Raw genomic sequence first — 25,198 nt, 5'->3', positions numbered from 1 at the left:
TGGGCGTGACCCACTGTGACTGCGGACGAGGAGCAGCAGTGATTGATGAATTGGATTGCTTCGTCCTGTTGGTGCCGGCAAGTGGCTCAGCACTCCCAATTCGCATTGAAGCTGGGCGAGGGTGGATTTGACCACTAATTTTCATGTCATTTGTACATGATGGAAAGCGACCTGCCTTACCTGCCATTGGTAGCATTCGCCGGCGACACTTGCCCAACAGCTAAAGGTACCGCAGGTTACTACCTAGGTTGAGGGTAACGCACTCCTCAACACCAGAAATGATATCATCACTGCCATCAAACACAACCAGCACAGACATCAAATGCAGCTTCCCTAGCCTCGGGCCCTGCCCTGCTCTGCCCTACAGAAGCTACCTGGCTAAAAACCCAGCGATCCGTCAGACCTGTGTCTCCAGCTTCTAAACTTGGGCACACTACCGTCGCAATGCAGACATCAATCGCTGTGCGCACCGACAGCGACAGAGAGACAAGGAACCGCTGGATGGCACAGTGTACGGGGTCAAAAGTCTTGGCTTTTGCCCACTTCCCACTGACAGCACCACTCCGTCCCAAACTCCAGCACATTTTTCCAACTTCTGTCTCCAGTAGCCAAATGCAACAACTTGCAGCAGCGCTGGGGAGGGGTCGCCTGTTGAGAGTACCCAAGGTAGCCGCAGCTAGCGATCGTCAATATTCCCCTCGCAGCATGCAATGTAATGTCAGCATGAAACCACAGCCCGCCATTCGGTCCAGAGCCTTTCACCTTCTGCTGCTGCTGCTTCTCCTCGGTGACGGACGAGTCCCTCGGTAAACATTGCAAAGCTCAATTGCTGCTTCCCTCCCGCCGACCCAAACAAATACCTAACCCCTCATCATCCCATCTTTTAACCTCGTGCCTTCACGGGCCACAGCCTGGACTTGGCGATTTGGGGCAACCTCAGAAGAGGAGCACAACCCAGCCCTGCCGGCCCATCGTGTGATGCTTTTCCGTTTCAAGTGTAGCTCGGAGAATGGGGGTGTACTATGTACCTTGGGGACACCCGCTGCTTGCTGACTGTGTATGTACTGCGTTGCCTATGCGAATTCAATTGCGCCTATCAAATGTCCATGTTCTCTCTACCATAACCCCCATACAGAAGAAACACACGGCGCCCTCTTTTCTCATCATGTCGCAAAAAAGAAAAAATGTACCTCAAAGAACTCCCATTATTTCAATCCCCCCTCATTCCAAGAAACACCCATGCACACTTGGCGCAGCCTCTAAATGGCTACAAAAAAGCTCTTCTCCCCCTCCTTCGGCAGCACCCTCGCCCTCCTCATGATGGGGTCCTCGCAGCTTAGCCGAATCCTCTCGGGTGTCGCCGGGCTCTCCAGCCTGAGTAAGCCATCACCCACCCGGTCTTCCCCGACCGTCGCTTGCACCCCGTACTGCCGCCTCGCCGCCTTGAGCGCGTCGCGGATGGCGAAGAACACCGCGCTGCCCATGAACAGCGGCGGCTCGCCCACCCCGCGCGACCGCTGGATCGTCCGCAGGTCCTTCCACTCCACGTCCTTGAGCAGCGACACGTTGAACTCCTGCGGGATGTCGCGAAACCCGGGGATCTTGTACGCCCCCGGCCCGCGCGTGAAGAGGTTGCCCGCCATGGGGCCGTTGCGGAGCCAGAGCGATTCCTCCATCGTGAAGAGGCCGAGGCCCTGCACGAACGCGCCCTGGATCTGGCCGTAGTCGATCGCGGGGTTGATCGACTGCCCGACGTCCATCTTGATGTCGGCCCGGATGCAGGTCCACGTGCCGGTGAGCGTGTCGATCTCGACCTCGGCCGCCGTGACGCCCTGCGTGAAGTAGAAGAACATCTTGCCGCGGTTCTCGCCCCAGGTATAACCGATTTCCGGGGTCTTGTAGAATCCCTGTGCCGAGAGGTTCACTCTGTCAAAGTAGGCCGCGTGCGCCAGGTCCTTCATGGTCGCCTTCGGTCCGAGCTTCTCGCGGTACGGCGCCAGTCGTTCATTCAGCTGCGCGCAGGCATTGTAGATGGCGTATCCGTTCAGATCCGACGAGGCAGACGCTGCTGTAGCCGAGGCGTTCGCAACCGTGTTTGTCGCAGTCTCTGAGATGAAGACATTGTCCAGCGGCACTTCGAGTGCTTGCGCTGCAATCTGCGTCATCTTGGTGTGCAAGCCCTGACCCATCTCGGTGCCACCGTGAGCCACGAGAACTGATCCATCGTGATAAATGTGAACAAGAGCGCCGGCCTGGTTGAGGAAGAGGGCAGTAAACGAGATACCAAACTTTGTCGGGATAAGTGCCAGTCCACGCTTGCGCCACTTGTTGTCGTCGTTGAACTTTGTAATCATCTCCCTCCGCTGCTCGTACTTGGACTCTTCCTGCACCTGCTCATACATCAACGGCACATGCCAGTCCGTGAGGGGCTGGTTGAAATGTGTAGGCTCCAGCGGCTTGTAGAAGTTGATCTCGCGGAACCTCTCGACCGGAATGCCCATGCGATCTGCCACCTCTTCCATGTACGTCTCCGCGATAAACATGCCTTGCGGTCCTCCGAACCCTCGGAACGCCGTGTTCGACATCGTGTTTGTCTTGCACAGGCGTCCGCGGATGAAGACGTTCGGGATCCTGTAGCAGCCATCGCTGTGTGACATGGCACGCTCGCATACAGCCGCACTCAGGTCGAAGCTCCAGCCGGCGTTGTTGAAAACGTCCAGATCCAAGGCTTGGATCTTGCCATCCTTGTTAACACCAACCTTCCATCTGCCCAGGAACGGGTGGCGCTGGCCGGAGGTCACCATGTCCTCCTCTCGGGTTAGCATGTATCGGCAGGGTCGCTTGGTCTTCTTTGCTGCGAGTGCTAATGGTGCAGTGACCTGGACCGATCTCGTTTCCTTGCCACCGAAACCACCTCCCAAACGCTTAACACGAACGACGATCTTGTTTGCCGCCACTCCAGTCATGCGAGCAACAAATACTTGTCTGCTAGAGTTTAGTTTGAAGAACAAGATTCCCCACGAGATGTTTGACTTACGTTTCGTTGGCGTTCTGGGTACCAGAAAACACCTCCATCTCTCCATCTTCAGGCTTGGGAACAACCAGCGAAGCCTGTGTCTCGAGATAGAAGTGCTCCTGGCCACCCATTCTCGCCGTGCCCGTGAAGATGTGGTCGCAGTTCTTGAACGCCTCCTCGGTGTCTCCATTTTTGATCTCGCGGTAGTAGTTGTGGAAGCTATCCTGCTCGATCGCCTCTTCGATTGACAAAATTGTTGGCAGCTCCTCGTACTCGACCTTGACCGCGCGAGCAGCCTCCGCAGCTCTGTTTGCTGAGGTAGCAAGCATCATAGCGATAGGCTGTCCGGCGGTGAAAACCTCGCCCTCAGCGAAGAAGGCCTCGTCAAAATGCGGTGCGCCCCAACGGTTCTGTTCCGGTGTTTCAACGTCGTTGATATCGACATAGTCCACCACGCCTGGCATGTCAAGGGCTGCAGAGTAGTCGACAGACTTGATCTTGGCGTGTGCCTTGCTTGACAAGACAAAGCACCCATGCAGTTCGTTCTTGAGGGAAGGGATGTCGTCGATGTACTGTGCCTCGCCAGTCACCTGCTTCAGCGCCGCAACATGGCTCTTGGACCTTCCGACAGTCTCCTGCTCGTACGCAACAGCTGCGTCATGGTCTTCATGTCCGCCAGAGATACCTCGCTCGATTTCTTGAATGGCTTCCTTGTCGACGTGTTGGCTCTGGGCATCCATGGCTGCGAGAACGTCGTGGTAGAAGCGGTAGAAGAAGCTCAGCGCCAGGGCCTTGCGGTACGATGCCATGCCTCCGGGCACGCTGAATTGAAGGTTGAAATCTTCGCCAAGCGCGTCCATCGCGCCCTCCAGTGTTTCCAACTCGGCGATGCGCTTGCCAATGAGGTACTCCATGGTCTTCTTTGCTGCCACAGTCATGGCAGCCATGCCGCCGTAGATCAGATTGCTCTCGGTAACGACACCGTCATCGTCCACCTTGATTCTCAGAGCACCGGTCACGATGGCGATGTCGTCGTCTTTCCTCTTGGCCTGCTTGTACGCTCTGAAGAATTCGCCCTTGGAGGCCGTAACCGGTATCCTGATGGAAGCAATGATGGCGTCTTGCGCAAGTGCTGTTTTGCGGTAGCCGGTAAAGAACTGTGACATGGGTATTTCCGTCTCCTTGCTTTGAGACTTGGCAACCAATACAGCATTGGCAGCCCACAGAACAGGGTTGAGATCTGAAATCGGCGACGCCGTCGCCAGATTGCCAGCGGGCGTACCGACATTTCGAATCTGCCGTCCAGCAAAGTATTTCAGTTGCTTGTAGATAGCCTCAAATACCTGGCCTCGGGTTTCACCGTAGTGCTTTGTGGCCTCCTGGCTGATGTGCTCGAGATCGGTCAGGATGACGTTTCCGCCGATTTCCAAGTGATCGTCCTTGAATTCGTACTGCCTCAGCTCAGCAATATCGCCCACGAAGACAGAAACAGGGTACTGCTGCGCCTTGAACTTGATCTCAATCTGAGTCTCGGTGCTGCCGCCGATGATCTTGGCCGAGGGGTAGACGCTCTTGATGTCAAGGAGCTGGGAGAGCGTAACGGGCCTGAACCACCTCTTCCTCTTGTTTCCAAACGCTAGTGGCCTCATTTCGTGCTTCTTCAGCATCGGGGGGAAGATGAGCTCCGTGTCAGGCTTGTACTCGATGAATCCGGGTGGCGTGAACCTCTTGATGGGCTGGTCGTCGGCCGCCTTCTTGTCCATGCAACACCCGCCCGCCTTCTTCTCGCCGTTGCCATTTTCCATGCAACAGCCGGAGCCGCCGTTTGTCCTCGCCTTGCCGCATCCCCTCTCAACACTGAACGTCTGCGCGGCCTCGAGGATGGGCTTGTATCCCGTACACCTGCACAGGTTTCCGTCGAACGCCTCCTCGATGTCCTCTTCTGACGGTGCCTGGTTGTTGCGCAGCAGCGCGTACAAGCTCATGACGATTCCGGGTGTGCAGAAACCGCACTGACTGCCGTTTGTCTTTGCCACTCGCTCCTGGGCGGGGTGTGGCGCTTTCGTGTTTCCGATGCCCTCGATGGTGATGACATGCTTGCCATCGACGCTGGCCAGGGGAGCCAGACAGGCGTTGACGCTCGCGTGGTAGATTTGCTTCGTTGTCGGGTTGAACTGGGAGATGACGACGGTGCAGGCACCGCAGCCGCCTTCGCCACATCCCCTGTGCGCTGTCAGCGTGTGATAGACTCCTTGGGTGCTTCCGAGCGGACGTACAGCTTGGTTCCGGTCAGACCAATGCCTCGCAGGTACTCTAGCAGGGTGACTTCGGGGTCGATCTCGTCGAGGACGACGCGCGTGCCGTTGAGGTAGAAGCGGATGGTGTCGTCAAAGTCGGTGGTCAGCGTGTTCAACGGCCCGGCATCCCGCTCGGGGGAGATGGCGATGGGCGCCATGGTGTCTGGCCTTGTGTCCTGGTTGGTGCTGGGACTGTCACACACAAGTCACCGGCCAAAGAACTCTGTTGACTGCAAATTCCAGAAAAAGGAGAAAAGTGAAAGAAGTGAAGGCGTGCGTTGGGGATCGCGGTCGAGCCAACCCCGCAGCTTTAAAGCGACAGCAAGCGGCGAAGACGAGACGAGACGAGACTAGTAACGGGCGTGGCACCGCTGGAGTTTACAGTGAGGCCAGGTAGGGGTAGCTCTGACCCCGGTCCTGTCTGTGTGTCGCTGTCCGGTTGTTATCAGGTGGATCGTCTGGCGTCGTTGTGACAGCTCCGTTGCGTTCCAGAAATTCCTATTCGCCCATCATGCCATTTTGAGATCTGTTTCCTCGCAACACACGCATTCCGCAGGCTTGGTACGACAACGAGATGCATTTGTGCCTGTAATGGCTGAAGGCCCTGCGAATCACATCAGGGCTGTTTGAGCTTATCGGCGGGGCGATGCCACTGTCACTGCGATTTTTAGCGGGTCGCGTAGCGTTATCGTCGGCCCCTCCCCCTCCATCGCCCCTCCTTCCTCCAGCGTCTGGGCTGGCCGCCGTCGGATTTCGTGGAGAGCCGCCGCTGGTGGATGGGCGGCCGGGCTCATCTAGCGCCCTGTGCATCCCCCTGCAGCGCCCTGCGCCGGTTCGCAGCGGCCCCTCTGTCGGCCGGCTCCGCTTCCGTCTCGTCGGACGCTTCCACCATTCCCACTCGCTGCCCGAACTTCGTCACATTGCCCTAGGATGGAGATGTTTGTTGGAATCGCCATCTCTGCAACATTTGTGATTAATGGACTGGAGAACTTGTGCCAGCACTCGAATATTTGATTGAGAGGTGGCTCAGCCAAGTCCCTTTGCTGGCGTTGACTGATTATTATGAGCAGAATAACTAGACATCGGTGAAGAATAGTGAAATAATACCGATGGGGTACGAGCTTGCCCCGGGGGAAACCTGTGGCACGGCATAGCCTACATCAAGGCAACGATGGCTTGACTGCAGAGAGCCCAGCCTCAAATCAGACACTAGATACATCCCACCACGCGAATTGTTGTTGCGTGGACATACAGTCGGATGGTATGGGGATATTTATAGTACTTGCATATGCGTATCGAGTCTTGGTCTTTCTCACAAGGACTAATGAATGAGAATTCGAAGAGAAGCCAGTAACGATCACCGTGCTGGTAGGTCTCTGGCTACAAGCTTACAAGCCTACTACGAGCACCAACATGTCAGAGATTAGATGCTTTTGAAGTCGTAATGTTGAGAATCTTTAGCGCATTGAGAGAGCGAGAGGGCTGCATATCTAAATGATAATTAGGAGACCGCCTATTTTTCCTGTGATAGAGCGACTACTTTTCATTGTTTAGTTGTTGTTATTGTTATTTCTATCGTCTTCGTTTCTATCGTCTTCACTATCCTTATTATCGCTATTGCTATTGCTACTATCGTCGATAGATAGGTACGCAGGAAACATAGCTGCGCAGACACAGAAAATTGAGGCGGTCTCATGGTTAGACATGTAACACGGGCCCAGGTATGCCGAGGCAGCACGATTGACTGACTATATCCCTCTAAAAACGTAGTGTCTAACTTCCCAGCCTCTACTCACAGTCTACTACCCACGACGAAGCATACTTAACCGTCTAACATCTACATTCGTAAGATTCCTTGAGCTTCGGGCTACTTGATGAGTAATCTCGAGATTATTTAGGCCTATTCAGCAGTGTAGCTAACGTTAAAGTGGTGACATCGATTGGAGAGTGTGCACTCTTTTTTTGGCCCCCGCATGCCCCTCTTCCAGATTACTGTCGAGGTGACATTGCGACTTTTGACAGCTCCCCTTCCCTTTTCATCCCATCTCCCGCCCGCAAACAAAGACAGAGTTTGCCAGATGCAGCCCCGCGCGCGCCTCTCCTAGCCCCATCTCAACTGCCGCCAAACCTTAACCAGCATTCCACGCCCTCCCGGTGCCAGTTCCGGAATCCCACGCGCTGGATGGCGTTGCCGACTGGGCAGAACCCCTCATTCTCCGCAGGAGCATGGTAGCATTGTGGGATTCCGTGGCAATGGTCAGCGAGTACTAAGCATGTTTCCGGCAACGGAGAGTGTGGAATAACCCGTGAATGCTGTAGATATATCCAGCCCCGGTGCCATCATGGGGTTCAATTATGATCTAAAAAGATTTGTATATAGACTTGGTAGGAAAATCGCATCATGAAATTCTTCAACGTTATCGACGGTCAGCGCCGAAGCAGCGACAACAACCACCAGTGCATCGATCCCCGCACCGAAGAGCCGCTATGGGACGCTCCTCTGGCTACGACGAAGGACCTCGATGAGGCTGTTGAGGCAGCTCAGAAGGCGCTGAAGACATGGTCCAAAACCTCGGTCGAGGATCGCTCGGAATACCTGCGCAAGATCGTCGAGGTCTTTACGGCGAATAAGCAGGAGCTCATGGAGATTGTCATGAAGGAGACGGGCAAATCGGTGAGATACCCCAACATAAGCTACACCGGTGACCTAACTAACGCTCACTCAGACTCTCATGGCCGAGATCGAAATCGGAAACACCTGCCAACAGACTCTCTACTACAGTACGTCCTCTTCAACCCTCCCACACCTCCCACATCCTCACAACCTCTTAGCAAAGGTCCATCTCGAAGATGAAGTCACCTTCGAAGACGCCTCCCTCAAAATCGTCGCGACACACACCCCGCTCGGCATCGTCGGCGCAATCTGCCCCTGGAACTTCCCCCTCATTCTCTCCAACATCAAAATAGTCTCCTCCCTCGTCACGGGCAACTGCGTCATCGTCAAACCATCCCCCTTCACGCCCTACTCCGTCCTCAAGTCCGTCGAACTGCTCATCCCCGTCCTGCCCCCCGGCGTCGTGCAGGTTCTCAACGGCGGCGCAGACCTCGGCGCCGCGATGACAACTCACCCGGGCATCGCCAAGATCAGCTTCACGGGCACGGTCGCTACGGGAAAGCGCGTGATGGAGAGCTGCGCGAGGACGCTGAAGAGGCTGACGCTTGAGCTTGCGGGGAACGATGCGTGCGTGGTCACCGATGACGTGGATGTGGCGGAGACCGCGGGGAAGGTGGCTACGGGGTGCTTTTTCAATGCCGGGCAGATGTGTGTGGCGACGAAGCGGGTATATGTACACGAAAGCGTGTATGAACCGTTCTTGGAGGCGTTTACGAAGGAGGTGCAGAAGGCATTTGCGGTGAATGGGGACGCGGCGGCGCCGAGTTTGTTCGGGCCGGTGTCGAACAAGGCGCAGTATGATGTTGTGCAGGAAATTGTGAGGGATTGTGAGAAGAACGGGTATAACGTCGTTGCGGCGGAGAATCCTCTGGACGGGAAGGGGCTCTGGGTGCCGCCGACGATTGTGGTCAAGCCCCCGGAAGACTCGATGCTCGTGAGAGAGGAACAGTTTGGTAAGTTGACAGAACTCAAATCACCTTTTTACAAGACGCCATTAGAAAGATTAACATCTCACCCAGGCCCCATCATCCCCGTCCTCTCGTGGTCCACCGAAGACGACGTTGTCCAACGAGCGAACCTCAGCAACGCAGGCCTGGGCGCCTCCGTCTATTGCAGAGACGTCAGCCGCGCCGAACGCATCGCGAGGTCCCTCGAGGCCGGCACCGTGTGGATCAACATGCCCGAGCAGCCGCACCCGGGCGGCTTCTTCGCGGGGCAGAAGGAGAGCGGCATCGGAGGAGAGATGGGCAAGCAGGGGCTGCTTTCGTACAGCTACACCAAGAGCTTGCAGTTTTCAAAAGCCGGGAGCAGCAAACTATAAGACGATAGAGGCGTCTAGATGACGACGGCTGTAATAAGACAGGAATTGTAGTCGCTCTAACACTACAAGGTAGAAAAGTATGCAGTCTCTCTGAAAAAGGGTCATCACGCTGTTCATTTGTTCTCATGCAAGTTACACCCTAGAAACACTTCTCAAGCCGCCGTCGCCCGCTTCTCAATCTCATAAAACTGTTTCGCGACGTCCGTGAACGTCTTCTTCTCATCCGTATACTCCAGCCCCAGAAGCCTCTTCGCCGACGACGAATCCACCCCAAAGATGCCCTCCGGCAGGGCCGTCTTCTCCGGGTCGCCCTTTGGTATCCTCCCCGCCAGCTCCGGCAGCGCCTCCCTGAAGTAGTTCGCAACCTGCTGGTGCGAGATCCCGCCGGGGCTCACCACAAACCTGTTCCCGCCGGCAGCGGGCTTCGTCGCCGCCAACAAATGCGCGCGCGCCACGTCGCGCACATCGACGTACAGGTGCAGCTGCTCTGGCGGGACAGCGCTCGTCTCCGTCAGTCCGGGGCCGAGGAAGAAGCTGTACAGGTTGAAGTTGCTCTGGTTGAGCTCCGCGGGAGCCTTGAGGTACGACGCGTCGTGCATGGGCCCGTAGACCATGGGCGGATTGATGGTCGCGATGTCGAAGGGGGGCTGCTTCTCGACGAGGAACTCCCAGGCGGCCTTTTCCGCGAACATCTTGGAGGAGACGTAGGGAATGACGGGGTTGTCCGTGGTCTCGGCCTCGTGCCGCGAGATCTTGAACCAGTCCTTCTCGGAGTAGATCTTGGGCGGGGACGTCACGGGCGGGGCGGCGCCGTCGATGACGGCGGCCATGGAGCTCGTGATGACGACGCGCTTGACGGATTTGCCCTTGCGCAGCACGCCGTGCAGGATCTCGGTGGTGCCCTTGACGGCCGGGTCGATGAAGTCCTTGTTGGACTTGCCGGCGCGGAAGTTGAAGGGGGACGCGGTGTGCAGGACGAGGTCGAAGGGCGGGTCGGAGACGAGGGCGGTGTCGAAGGCGCCCGGGGCCGCGATGTCGGGGACGAGGGCGAAGTCGAGCTGCGAGGAGGGGTAGGCGGCGAAAGTGGCTTTGAGCTGGTCGGCGGAGGACTGGGAGCGGACGACGGCGCGGACGGAGTGGCCGGCCTCGAGGAACTGGGCGAGGATGTGCTGGGCGATGAAGCCGTTTGCGCCGGTAAGGAGAACGCGGTGTGGCATTTTGGATGTTGGTTCTCGAGATCTTAAACCCTTTTCGTGATTCTCTGCTTCTATACAGTAATGCGCAGGAGTGATTTCGGAGGTATGAGAGCTACTTTATACCCCCCTCATACCTCATATCGCGGGGCATCGACTTCGGACGGAGCTCCTGCGACAAGGCAACAAACTTCCGAATGTTCTGTTTCATGACTCGTCATCTGAAAACCACCCTTATCAAACGGGCTCTCCATACTAGACGTGCGCTGGTTATGCGGTCGTCTCAATCCAAGCTGCGGCGATTAGATAGCTGGATATCTATTAGAGTTTCTGGAGGGGTGATCTTGAAGGTCGCATTGCCAGGGGGCAGATTGGATCCGAAGCCGAACAGCTCGCGGCGGCCGAGAATCGCGGGGCCGTTATCGTCGAAATAAGCTTCAGGGTCTAGCTCCCAGAGCTCCCGGGAGGTGGGAGCTCGGTCCTTGATTACGTGCTTGGTGAACGGGAGCTTCGGAGGAGCATTTGACGTCAGTCAAATGCTCTCATGGCCGTCGTAGTCAGAGGCGGCACTATTGCCCGGGCATACGCGTGTTTGTTCGTCTCTTTGAGCATGTTGACTGACCATGGGCAATGATGAGAATAACGACAATGAAGACACAAAGTTAACGGAAATGTCATTGAAGACCAGGGCAAGAGTATTAGTCAGTCTTATCCGGCCGGGCCATCGATACATCCGGACCTCGTGGACCCGCCCCCGACTTTCCATAATCGCCGACTCCAGGTAATTTACTCATACACCAACGTAACCCAATCTGCGGCTGTTGACAATTGAATGAGGTCTACCAGATGCTATCATTGCGCCATTGTTCTCTTATGTTTATTGAGTTCAGCCATCCGTAAATTATACAACTCTCTGCCATTCGGTAGCAGAAATCGGCACTTGATGACCCGGCATCCCGCATTTCACTTTTCGGCGCTACGGCGATCAGCAGCCAATCCCGGGCCGGAACTCTTAAAAAAAAAAAAAGCCCTGGCCCCGGCAGGCCCGATTTTAGGCCGGACCCGCAACGAAAAAAAATCGCACCGCACCAAAAATTGCGAATCACTCCAAAATGCAAAAGAGTTGACCAGCCTGGGGGTCGAACCCAGAATCTCCTGATTGCACGATTGAATCGTAGTCAGACGCCTTGCCATTGGGCCAACCGGCCAGGTTGAATCCATCTCCGGATGTTGACTTGCTCGCCCAATTCTGAGCTTGAGTACACTCCGCCGTAAACACACTGAGCTTCATCTCCGGTTTCTTCACCCCGCTACCACATGAATCCAAATCCAATTCACCGCACATGCTGCGCAAGAATCAGCTTCTTTCTCTTCAACAACAAGCCCCAAACCCTGGAATGCATTCGTCTTATCGTCCTACTGTGGCACTCTTGCTATCTCCGCAGGCTTATTCTTCTGCCTAGACCGGTCCCCATCCCAAGATGTTAGAACAAGCATTGGATCAGGCTGTCGCCCCGCAGGAATGAGGAACTACTGCCACGGGGTGAGAGGGGCAAGCCAGCCATATTTTTGGACATCCGAGCTGATGCGATCGCTTAACGGACTTGATGCCGTTAATAGGTGATCGTCTCGCAAAGATGTCCTCGTTAAGCGATCACAGACCGGGGTGGCTGCAGAGCCATGAGCCCACCTTTGCCAATACTCCATCTCCCTTGCAGCAGACTCCATGAAGCTTCACAGCCTGATGTTGCCAAGTGTAGCGGCACCTGCCCACAGGTGCCCCAGGTGGCCTGTGCAGCCCAGGGCCCCCTAGTGCCTTCTTCCAGCCTCCTAGCTAGGCAGCCCACTTAGCTAGATCATTATATATATCACTACTACTTATTTACCTATACCTCTATAGGTTATAAGCTTAGTACTTAGATTACTAATATCTATAGCTTTAAATTAAGCATTTTTCTACCCTTATAATATTCTTCTTATTCTTTATAGTTATCTATATATTTAAATGTAGCTAGTAAATAGTAATATAACTTCTAATCGCTCTTAATATATTAAACTACTATTATTTATATAAAAATTCACCTTATTAAGTAATATATTAGATAGTAATATTACTTTACTTTTTATAACTTACTTTAATATATTAATTAATTAATAATATTTTCCCTCTCTTTTACTTTCTTATTATTCTATTTATATCCTTTTAAATAATTAGTAATATAAGTAAAAGTATTAAGACCTTCTTATTTAATATTTCCTAGCTAAAAAGTAAATTTAACTAATAATTATAGTTAGTTTTTATTAATATTACTCTATAATTAAACTAAGTTAAGAAGTATATTAATAAGGATATCCTTAAGTTTAATAGTAATAATACTATTAAGGAGATATAAGCTAAGGAGTATAATACTACCTTTATACTACTTATTAGCTTATATTATACTTTTATTAATAAGTTACTTAATATAGGATAGAAGGATAATAGTAATCCCTTTATATTTATATAAATACTTAAGAAGTATATTCTTAAGGTTTCTAAGGATATTATTAACGCTCTTATTAATAAGTTTATTAAGGGTTTTACTTAGGATTATAAGACTTTTTATAATACTTTTAAGTATATTTAGTATTTTTAGACTTATATTACTAACTTTATAAGTAACTTTTCTAACTATCTATAAGCTATACTACTCTTAAACTACTTTAAAACCTAGCTATTAGATACCTATAAGTATTATATTAATAATAATAAGAAGCTTATATAAACTAATATTATTAAGACTATTTATATTTTTACTTAAAATAAAGAATAAAAGATAGGTTTATTACTCTATAAGGATAGATCTTAGCTTTAGTTATTAACTTTATATACCCTTTATACTAATAATAATAGTAATAACTTATTAACTAATAAGTATAAAGTAATTTATATTTACTATAATATAAACTACTTATCTAAGAAGTATTAAATAGCTTATTTAGAGCTAATCCTATTAACTTATAAGAACTAAATAAGCTTTCTTAAGAGGGCTAATAAGTATAAATATAATAAAGATTATTAGAGAGATAGTATTAATACTACTCTAACTACTTCTATCTTTATAAAAAGTTTATTTAGTATTCTTAGTAGCTTAGCTTTTATTAGTATTACTATATAGGATTATTATATTACTAGCTTATTAATCTATATTACTATTAATAGCTATATAATCTATTATAATAATATTATTATTAACTCTAAATACTTTAGTTATCTTTTCTATAATATAAAGCATTTTATAAAATATACTCTTTATAATAATCTACTTCCCTTTATAGCTATTAATAGAGATAATATTTATCCTCTTAGTATTAGTATTATATTTTTTAGACTTATAATCCTTTTAACCTATCTAAGATAATTAATTAAACTATTAATAATATTAAGTATAGCTTACTAAATCTTACTAACTTATTTAGCTTTAGTAAACTTTATAAAGTAAGTATTAATTATAACTATAAGTCTAATAGCTTTATATATATAAATAATACTTATTTTATTAGTAAAGTTAAATAGATTATAGATATTATAGTTCTCTAGACCTATATAACTTTTAATATACCTATTAATACTATTATTACTCTTATTAGCGTTTACTATAACCTTAAGCTAACTTTTAAGATAATATATTATTACTTAATTTATACTTATCTATTTAGAGTTATTAAAGCTTACTACTATATAGGTATTATATTTAGTAAAGAGGAGATAGAGAACTTCTATTATAAAGTATATTATTTAGCTAAGTTAATAGAGATTATTAACTATAATTCTCTTTTACCTCTTATTTAGATTACAGAAAAGATATATCTTAACTTTATTAAAGTTAAGCCTCTATTAATAACTAGTAAGTATTATACTTTATATTTTCTTAATAAATATAATAGATATTATTAGCTTATTTTTATACTTAATTATTATTATAAAGTTATTTATAATACTATTAAGAACTTCTATAATATCTTTATTAATATAATTAGCTTTAATATTAAAACTTAGGTCTATAATAATACTTTAGAGTTTAAGAAAGTTCTTTATAATCTATACTTTACTAATACTTATATTAACTTTACTATTACTAATATACTTTCTATAAATAGCTTTATTAAGTATACTAAAAGAATTATTATTAAAGTAGCTTATATATAGTTAATTAATACTAACTTATCTAAAAAGCTTTAAGATTACTTACTTAATTTAACTATTTAAGTATTTAACTTTCTACTTTAGGATACTAAGAGTAAAATAAACCCTTATAAGATTATAGTTTATAAACTTAACCTTACTACTAATTATAAACTACTTTATATTAAATATCTTTATACTTTTAGTTATACTACTTATATCTATAAGAAAAATATTAACTATCCTTTTTATTCTAGAAAGATAGAGGTTTATATAATAAAGAGATATCTTATTAGATATATATCTCTCTACAGCTATATTTATTATATTTATATTTTAGAGAAGAAGAAAGTTATTTATTACTATAATATTTACTTCTATAAAGGATTAATAAATATAGTTCTTTAACCTATATATAATATACTAATTACTAATAATATAGAACATAATATACTATTTAATAAGCTAGATCTTTAGATCTATAAAGGTATTTAGGGGCTATAGGCTATAGTTAAGTTAAACTGATAGAAGAAGCACCCTAAAAGGTAAGTATAATATTATTATACTATTTTTGCTTACTTCTTCTAAGATCTTCTTTTCTAACTCTTTAGTGAGTATTTACTAAGTCCTCGCTATAGAAAGTTCTATACCCTATCTCTATAAGGTTCTCTATCCTTTTAGCTTAGTTTAGCTAAACTATTATTAAGTCCTTCTAGTCTAAGTAGCTAAACCTTTATAATTATTCCCTTTTTAATTATAGTAATCCTTATTATAGAATAGGATTAGTAGTAGATAAGAACTTCTATTATTTATAAGGGCTTTATAGTTATTATTATTATTATAGGTTATCTCTACTATCTATATAGTAGTTATCTACTATATATTTACTAAAGCTCTATTATCCCTTAGTACTATTATTATCTCTATAGGTCTTATAATCTTAGCTTAGAGGTTATATTATTTACTACTTAGGTTTCCTTTAGGGATCCCTTTTATCTTTTAAAAAAAGAAATTATTTTTAGTAGGTTTTATGCTTTTTATTTATAGATATTTTATTTTTTACTTAGTAAGCCCTCTCTAAATAATAGTTTTATAATAACTTTATTTTTTATCCTATTTATCCCCTTTTTAAAATAGGTGTATTATAAGGCTATTTAGAACGTTAGATAGTAACTATTATTATTAATTTACTATACTTACTTTTTTACTTTTAGTAGCATTTATTATAATAAATAACTGCTATTCCTGCTATCTAAAGTTATAGCTACCTCTCTAACTACTTAATAATACCTTATATCTATTTATAAAGTAGTGCCCTTTTTCCTACTTAAGGTTAGTTTTTCTTCCTCCTTATTATATTATATTATAATATAATATAATAGCTTTTATATTTTATAAGCCTTTATTAAGCTTTTATAAAGCTTTCCCCTTCTAAGTTTACTTTTATATTTAATATTATAAGTATTAAGACCTTAATCACTTATATTCTATTACTATATAAGCCTAATATTTTAGTAAAGAATAGTAGTACTTATTAGTATAACTAATTAGGTAATAGTAAGCTTTATATCTCTTATACTTTATAGCTCTACTAAACTACTAAAGTAGTATATACTTATACTAATATAAGTAATACTACTTATTAGATATATTATTTATATAGTGTTAAGTATTATAAAGTAAGTATTTAGTAACTTTTTGCTAAAGTATTAAACTAACTATTAGTATAACTAGATCCCTAAATACCTTATTAATAGCACTTAAATCTTCTAGAACTAAGTAAAGTATTATACTACTTAGACTAAGGCTAGTAAGTATTATTAGTATAAGATCTACTATATATATACTATAATTACTAATAGTTAGGCGTTTCTTTTAGTGCTCTATAAGTAGTTAGTAAACCTTATTAAGCTTTAATTTAATTTAAAGTAGTATAATAACTAACTACTATAGATAAATATTAAGGAGATTACTATTAATTATATTTAAGTATATCTTAAGATCTAACTTAAAGTATATAATCCCTTAAATTATATTCTTTCCTTAATAGCTAATAATTTCTTTATAGAATACTTACTAAAAAAAGGATAAAGACTTTATTAAGTAGACTTATCTTTAGCTTAAGAACGCTTTACCTTAATACCTCTATAATAAGAGCTATATCTTTAATTAGGCTTAGTTCTTTAATAGGTTTAATAAGGTCTTAGAGAAGTATCTCTTAAGTAATAACCTTTATATATCTAGTTTACTTACTTAAGATCCTTCTAAGGTCTAAGTTTCTTAAATACTTTATAATTTTTATAAATATACCTTAGTTATAATCCTTAAATATATTAGCTTTAGCCTTACTCCCTAACTTAATACTTATAAGGATATTAGTACCTCTTCTATAAGTATTTATAAGAATCTTATTAGCTCTAAGGATAAGGATAAGTTATTAGAGGGTAAGAGTAGTAATAGTAGGAATAATATAGATATTAATCTTAATAGTAATAGTATTAATGAGGATTTAAGTAACTTAGAGGATAATTCTTAGTAGTTTTTAGTAGATCTTTAGTAAGTATATAGTAGCTTTTTTTTAGAGTTTTAGGTTAGATATTTTTAAGTTTATATATTACTTTTAAGAAGTGGTTTTTTTAGAGTTTTTCCTATAATTAATTAACTTTTCCTATTTCTCTATACTACTTATTATCCTACTTATAGTGTAATTTATACTATTACTTCTTAAATCCTATAAAGATTTATAAAATATTTACTAAGTGTTCTTTAAGCTTTTAGGTATTATATTCTACTAGCTAGCTTTTCTACTTAACTAGATATAGGGAGCTTATTAGTATATCCCTTTATAATACTATATCTTTAACCTCTTATTCTTTTAGGTCTTCTTTAAGGTCTAAAAGCTATACTTTAGTAAGCTTTTAGTTATACTATAGCTCTAATAATATAATAGAGAAGATATTATATATTTTATTATATTTCTCTAAAAGTTAAACTTTATAAGCGTTAAGGCTTATAACTTCTATAACTAGTATAAAGATAAATTATAAAGTAAGTTTTTATTAACTTTTTATAAAGTAGAAGTTCTTTATTAAGAGTTTTATAATATCTCTAACGTTATATAATTATACTTTCTTTTTAGTATTTATATTCTTAGCTTAGACCTCTATTATATATTACTAGTTTTTAGCTATTTTTTAGTAAACCTCTATTAGTTTCTTAAGTCTTTCTTTAACTCCTTAAGTCTTAATTTTAATATTTAGTAAGTAATAATTAATTATTTAAGGATAATATCCTATAAGAGCTTTAAATAAGGATATACTAATAGTTATATATTTACTATTATTATATAAGAATTCAGCTTTAACTAGCTATATTACTTATTAGTTATATAAGCTTTTACTAAACTTTAAGAGGTATATAGTTAGTATTTAATATATTTTTTTAGTTTAGCTATCTATCTATAGATACTATATAGTTAAGATATACCTTTTTATATCTTAAGCCTTAGTTTAGTCTTATTAGAACTAGCTAGTAATTAATTTATCTTAGTTATTAATAATAGCTTTAAGTATACTATATTAGTATTTAACTTCTTAGTATAAGATTCTTATTAAGCTTATAATATTTAGTTACTTAGTTATTACTAAGAATTAAGCTACCTTAGTTATTTAGTATATAACTACTAGAATTATATTATAAATAACTCTATTATCTTAATAACTTTTTAATAAGCTAGTTAAGAAGTCTAAGAAGATCTATTAGAATAGATATATTAGAAGTTCTAATATTTATAGTAGTCTATATAGCTTATACTATAACATATATACTTCTTAGTAATATAGGTACTTAGTAATATATTACTATATATCCTCTATAAAGTATAGCTAATAAAACTTTTATAGAATTAGTTCTATAGTCTTATTCACCTCTATATACCTTAATCTAAATATATTATAGTAGTTTCTTAGGATTTTATAGTAGAGGGATCCCTCTTTTAGGATAATAAGTTTTCTTCTAAACTAAAGGATATTATTCTTATTAAATTAGTACTTTTAGTGTTCCCTAGTATCTTAATAAACCTTAGATATAAGTTCTCTATAGAAGTAGTCTTTAGCCTATAGTCCTCTAACTATCTATTTAAAATTTACGCCTAGTTATAGTATATATACTATTTTATCCTAAATAAGCTTCTTTATTATAGTATATAGGATATACTACTCTAATATAATAACTTTAGCTCCCCTTAAATCCTCTAGTATATTACTATCTTCTTATAGAGTAGTTAGTATAGTATCTATATATAATTTTAAGTAAGTAATAGCACTAATATATATATTTTAATATAATAAATTATTAGTACTTTTTATAAAGTAGTATTAACTTAAAGGTGAGGATCCTTTAACTTTAAAGCTAGCTTTCTAATAAGGTTCTTATATATTTTACTAAACAGCTTAGATATAAGTTTTTATAGTAGCTATAGTTCCTTTAAGCTTAGTAATATATTAATAAGTTATTACTAATAGCTAGCTAATAAATCTTAATTTCTTCTTAAAAGTAGGGATTATATTATCTACCCTAAAGTTTTCTACTATATAATTAAAGTATTATAACAGTTTATCTACTAGATTAATAACTCTTAATCTATATTAAATTTTAAAATTAAACGCTAATAAGTAGTAGATTTATTATATAAGCCTTCTATAAATATTACGTATAGGTATAATAAGTACTCCCTTTAGTACTATATAGTTTATAAGTACTAAGAATTTCTTAAGAAGCCCTTAGAGGTATTATACTTAATAATCTAAGCTTTCTATAATAGTAAGGAGCTCTTATTACTTTATAGCTTAGTATCTTTCTATATCTAAAAGCTTTTTTAACTAGAAAGCTATTAAGTACTAAATAGTGCTATATTTCTATAAAAGTATACTAGATACTACCTAAATAGATATATTAGTTTTAACTTTAATTTCTAGTACTAAGTTATAATATCTTAATATTAAGGCTTTAGTAAATACTCTCTAAAATATCTTAAATACAGTCTATATCTCCCCTATTTAAATAAAAGCTCCTAACTTTATACTATTTTAACTTCCTTTTAGTATACTATTTATAAAAGCTATAATATAAAAGTATTTAGTAATAAATTTATAGTAGAAATTATAAAAGCTAAAGAAAACTTAGATATCCCTAAAGGATTTTAGTACTAACTATTTAATAACTACTTAAACTCTATTTAGGTCTATTTTAATACTATTTTAGGTGATATAAAACTTAAGGAAATCTACTTCTATTTAATAGAAGTTATACTTCTTTAGTTTTATAAATAGCTTAATAGCTTTTAAGCAATATAAAACTATATAAAGATCTTTTATATACTACTCCTTAGTGTTTAAATAGATTAAGATATTATCTAAGTATATAATATAGTAAATATCTAGAAAGTTAGTAAGTATTTAGTAAATATATACCTAAAAAGTTACTAAAGCGTTAATAAGCCTAAATAGTATCACTATATACTTAAAATACTTATATTAGGTCTTAAATATAGTTTTCTATCTATCTACTTTATTAATTATAATTCTATAGTATATCTTACTTAAATTAATCTTAGAAATAAACTTTATATTAGTAAACTTATCTAAAAGTTTACTAATTAGTAGTAGAGGGTAGTAGTTTTTTACTATAATTTCGTTTAACCCTCTATAATCTATATATAATTATAAGTTACTATCCTTTTTAGGTATAAATAAGACTAATACTTTAATAGAGCTAGTTAAGTAATAAATATATCTAGCTACCTCTATTTCCTAAATATATTTAGTAAAGGTTTATAGCTACTCTATTAATATAAAGTATATAGGCTTATATAGGGGCTCTTTACTAGGTTTTAACTTAATATAATATACTACTCCTTTTAGTTTAAAGACTTTTTTTATATTTTCTTTATTAAAAATATTAGTAAAGGGTTTAAGTTTTTTAGGGATCTTCTTTTTATACTTATTATTTAGTAAGCTTTTACTTAAAGTATTAATATCTTTTTTATCTAAAGCTAAAGCTCCTATTAAGTATATTATATAAGCTTTCTAGCTATTTTCTATAATCTCTTATACTATTACCTCTAGTTTAGTAAGTAAGATATAATTATATAACTAAGTATAAATATAAGTATTTATATAGATATCTTTTCTATTTATTAAGTTATTAGATAAAAAGATATCTTCTGCTCCTTTAAGATATAAGCTAGCTATAAATGCTTAGTAAATCTTCTATAAATAGCCTTAGCTATTAATTAAGAAAAAAGTAAGCTAATAAACCTTATTAATAAGTATAAGTCTCCTTTAGAAGTTTATTAGTTCTAAAGCTATAATACTAATAGTCTCCTTTAATAAGAGTTTTATTATAAGGTCTTTCTATATAAAGTTAACTATAGTATAAATATCTATATCTATTATTAATTTAACTTTATTATATACTTAAAGTATAATTACTTAACTTTTAATAGTTTTCCCTATAAGAATTAAGGTGATTTTTAGTATAATACTTCTTAGGGTTACTTTTATACTTACTTATTTCTTAAGTTTTTAGCGTTAGTTATATAAGGAATAATAATAGTATTAATCTTACTCTTTCTAAAGTTTAGGTTTTTATTATTACTTATTAACTAAGTATAAAGCTTAGTATAATTAGGGGAGATATACCTATATTTCTTATAATTATAGTACTAAGTTCCCTAAAGATTAAGAGGCTTACTATTAGAGCTAAGCTTTATATAGGAGTTTACTAAGTAGTTATTTTAGGATAAAGTTTCTAGATAGCGCTCTTTTAAGTCTATTAACTAAGGGGGTTATAAGCTACTCTTATAAAGGTAGTTTAGGGATCCTAAATATAGTTACTTATATAACTTAGAATAGCTAATAAGCTTTCTTATATATCTCCCTTCTAAAATCTCTTATAATCTTTATATATATAAGGCTATAATATATATATTAGTATAATTAATATCTTACTTAAAAAGTTCGTTTTTTAGGGTCTTAATAAAGCCCTAAAAGAATATATAAGCTTTTATATTACTTATATTTAGCTTACTAAAGGCTTAATTAATAGACTTCTAATAAGCTTAGTATATAATAGGTTTCTTATTATCTTTTTAATAGTATTACTTTAAGGTATTATAGTAGTTTTATTCTTAGAGTTTAAACGCTATATATTGCTTTTTTATAAAAACTCTAAAGTTTTCTTATATAGGGTTAACTTATTTCCCTAATATATCTATAAGCGTTTATTAATAAATTCACTATTCTATTTATAAGGTATACTCTATTATACTTAAGGCTTATTAGATATATTAGCTATTAGAGTAGCTAGGGTAGTACTTATAAGCCTCTTCTATTATAATAAACTAATCTTCTCTTTTTATACTAATAGATTTACTAATAAAATAAGCTATATTATAGTTTAAAGGTTTCTTATAAACCTTTAGTAACTATTTAGTAAGTATTTAGTTACTTAATATAGTAGTAATTAGTTTATATTAGTTAGCTATTATAGTTATAATCTACTATATTAATACTTAGTTAATAGCTTTATTTAGCCTTTTAGTTTAAGCTAGCTTATTAGTAGTAGCTATAAATATCTAGCTTTATAGCTTATCTAATCTATAGGGAGGGGTCTTATATTCCTTATTCTCTTATATATACTTATTATCTATTTAGTAAGTATTTAGTATAAGTAGTTTATCCTCTTTAGAGCTCTTAGCCTTATTTAAAGTATAGCTTCTCACCTCTTTTTATTAACTTATATTATCCTCTAATTATTTACTAAGGTTATTTTCCCTATATAGGTTTATATAAGCTATTTCGCTTAGCGCTTAGTAAATATTTAGCGTAAGTTCTTTAGCTTAATTAGTAAGCGTTACTTAGGTATATAGTATTATTATTATTACTAACTTTCTTAAAGTAAAGTAGAAGTAAAAGAATTATAAAAGTATTTAGGGGCTATAAGCTATAGTTAGGTTAAACTAATAGAAGAAATACTCTAAAAAGTAAGTATAGTATTATTATATTATTTTTACTTACTTCTTCTAAGATCTTCTTTTTTAACTTTTTAGTAAGTACTTACTAAGTCCTTACTATAGAGGGTTCTATACCCTATCTCTATAGGGTTCTCTATCTTTTTAGCTTAGTCTAGCTAAATTATTACTAAGTTCTTCTAGTCTAGGCGGCTAGACCCTTATAAGATCTAGTATAATATAACTATAAATACTTCTAATTCTCTTAAGAAGTCTCTAGAAATTATTACTATAATATTAATATCTTTAAGTACTAATAATAACGCTTTTAATATAGCTATAAAAAGATTAAACTTAATAACTTTACTTTTAAATAAAATTATACTTTACTTAACTATATAGTCCCTTTTAGAAGATAATATAGTTACTATAAATTATAATAAGAAAGCTAATAAGTATTATAATAGTAATAGTAACTCTAATAAGTCTTTTTATAGTATTATTAACTAAAAACTTAATAATATTAACCTTATTTATAGATAGTAAACTTATAGAGATAAAGCTATTAAAGCTATATAATATAATAAAACTACTTCTACTTAACTTTATTAAAGTAACCTTAAACCTCTTAGTTATTATAAGTAGCTCTTTAGTATTTATAACTATAATAAAAAAGTATATATTATTATTAATATTTAGGTATATAATAATATACTTAAGTACTCTCTTAATACCTTTATTATTACTACTATCTCTAGAATACTTCTATAAAGCTATAGTATTCTAAAGACCTTTAAATAAGCTAAAGATAATTCTTATTAGCTTAAATAAAAAGAAGTTTATAAATAAGAGATCTAGTAATTTATTATAAAAGAGGTTTATAAATTTATCTACCCTCTTTATAATACTAAAGTCCTTCTTAGCTAATAGGTTTTTAATATTAAGACTATTATTAATAATATTATTACTTAGTTTAAAGCTTATTAAGTTATATATAATAACTTTAAACATAAAGATTAAGCTTTTTAAGAAGTTTATATAGTAGTTATTATAGCTATAACTCTTTAATTATTCTTTATTATTACTACTCTTTAAGGATTTAAATACTAAATATATAACTTTAACTCTACTTTCCTTATAATACTAATTCCTAATAATATTAAGATCTATATTTATTAACTTACTAGCTTTAGTATTAATAATAGTAAGGTTTAGTTTCTTAAGAAGATATTTTATAGTTTATATAAAGCTCCCCTCTAGTAGTTTAATCTTATCTATACTAAAATAAATAAAATTAGCTTTATTCCTATTAATAATAAGCTCTATTTATTTATAAATAAGGATTAATATACTTATACTTTAATATATATTAATAATAATATTATTACTATACTTAATAAATAGTATATTAAAAGTATTTATAATAATTTTAAGAAAGTATATACTTTTAAAAAACTTAATAAAGCTATATAGTTCTTTAGTTTTTAGATTAAATATAATATTTTAACTAAGAAGATCTTTTTCTTATAGTATAAATATACTAAAGCTATCTTTTATTAATTTAGCTATTAAGATCTATAACTTATAAAAACTCTCTTCCCCTCTTATAAAGAGCTTCTTATTTAATAGGATAAGAATAAATATATTATTATAGAAACTAAAAAGTATATTAAGATAACTAACTACTTTAATTAGTTTACTTAAAGTACTTATATTAATATTACTTATTATATTAGTAAACTTTATTAAGCTAATAGAAGTTTATCTTAGATATATTTATACTTTACTAAATACTTTTTTTATTACTTCTAAAGAACCCTCTATTATAATATTATTATTAGTAGAACTAATCTAAATTAAATTTTAGCTTTTTATAATATAGTAAACTCTTTATTTACTAATAACTAGCTATTTTATATCTCTATTAGAAAATATATTATCTTTTTTAGTAATACCTTTATTATTTAGAAAACTAAGAAATAAATATTTATTACTTTTAATATAACTAAAGTAGAGTTTATAAACTTAATACTTATTAGCTTTACTTTTAAATAGATTAAAAGATCTATTAAGTAGATATTTAATACTAAAATAAATATTTTTATTTTACTCTTTATAAATAGTATTAATATATATTTTTATATTATAAATCTATTAAACTAAGCTTATATTTACTATATTAATATTTAATATAAATAGATTATTAAAAAAGTACTTATAAATAAAACTTTTATACTTTATTTTATTAATAGTTTTAAGATAGTTATTAATAGCTTTATAAAATCTCTTAAAATATAGAAATACTATAACTTTATTAGAATACTTAGATTAATAAATAGATTAGAGGATAATATAGATTAATATTAGCTAGCTCTAAGATTAGTTTAATCTAAAGTTTTAAACTAATTAGAAGATAAGGATTATTTAGTAGTTTAACTAAAGATTAACTAAGTTAATATAAACTTAAAAACTCCTTAGTTTTAAACGTTTTAGCTTTTAATAAGATTTCTAGTGTTTTACT

The 25,198-nt window shown here is 37.8% G+C and overlaps 3 protein-coding genes across 3 annotated transcripts; 1 reads left to right on the top strand and 2 right to left on the bottom strand.

Moving 5' to 3' along the window:
- Positions 1 to 1,259: 1,259 nt before the first annotated feature.
- On the bottom strand, positions 1,260 to 5,471 carry hxA (Xanthine dehydrogenase; the record flags this gene model as incomplete). The annotated part of the gene is made up of 3 exons (XM_036635482.1): positions 1,260 to 2,985; positions 3,038 to 5,239; positions 5,293 to 5,471. The coding sequence occupies 3 exons, from the start codon at positions 5,469 to 5,471 to the stop codon at positions 1,260 to 1,262; spliced, it is 4,107 nt and encodes a 1,368-aa protein (XP_036500833.1).
- A 2,243-nt stretch (positions 5,472 to 7,714) lies between these two features.
- FUS7-3 (putative aldehyde dehydrogenase FUS7) lies at positions 7,715 to 9,308 on the top strand (the record flags this gene model as incomplete). The annotated part of the gene is made up of 4 exons (XM_036635481.1): positions 7,715 to 7,987; positions 8,040 to 8,094; positions 8,146 to 8,940; positions 9,007 to 9,308. 4 exons carry the CDS (start codon positions 7,715 to 7,717, stop codon positions 9,306 to 9,308), a joined length of 1,425 nt encoding a protein of 474 aa, XP_036500832.1.
- Positions 9,309 to 9,460: 152 nt separating this feature from the next.
- On the bottom strand, positions 9,461 to 10,525 carry azaE-5 (Ketoreductase azaE; the record flags this gene model as incomplete). Its single annotated transcript, XM_036635480.1, has 1 exon — positions 9,461 to 10,525. The coding sequence occupies one exon, from the start codon at positions 10,523 to 10,525 to the stop codon at positions 9,461 to 9,463; it is 1,065 nt and encodes a 354-aa protein (XP_036500831.1).
- Positions 10,526 to 25,198: the final 14,673 nt, after the last annotated feature.

Source organism: Colletotrichum siamense (genome assembly GCF_013390195.1).
Source record: "Colletotrichum siamense strain Cg363 chromosome Unknown KSG_Cg363_contig02, whole genome shotgun sequence".
Taxonomy (NCBI): domain Eukaryota; kingdom Fungi; phylum Ascomycota; class Sordariomycetes; order Glomerellales; family Glomerellaceae; genus Colletotrichum; species Colletotrichum siamense.
The sequence above is the reverse complement of the archived record's forward strand: the minus strand, read 5'-3'. Positions and strand labels throughout refer to the sequence as shown.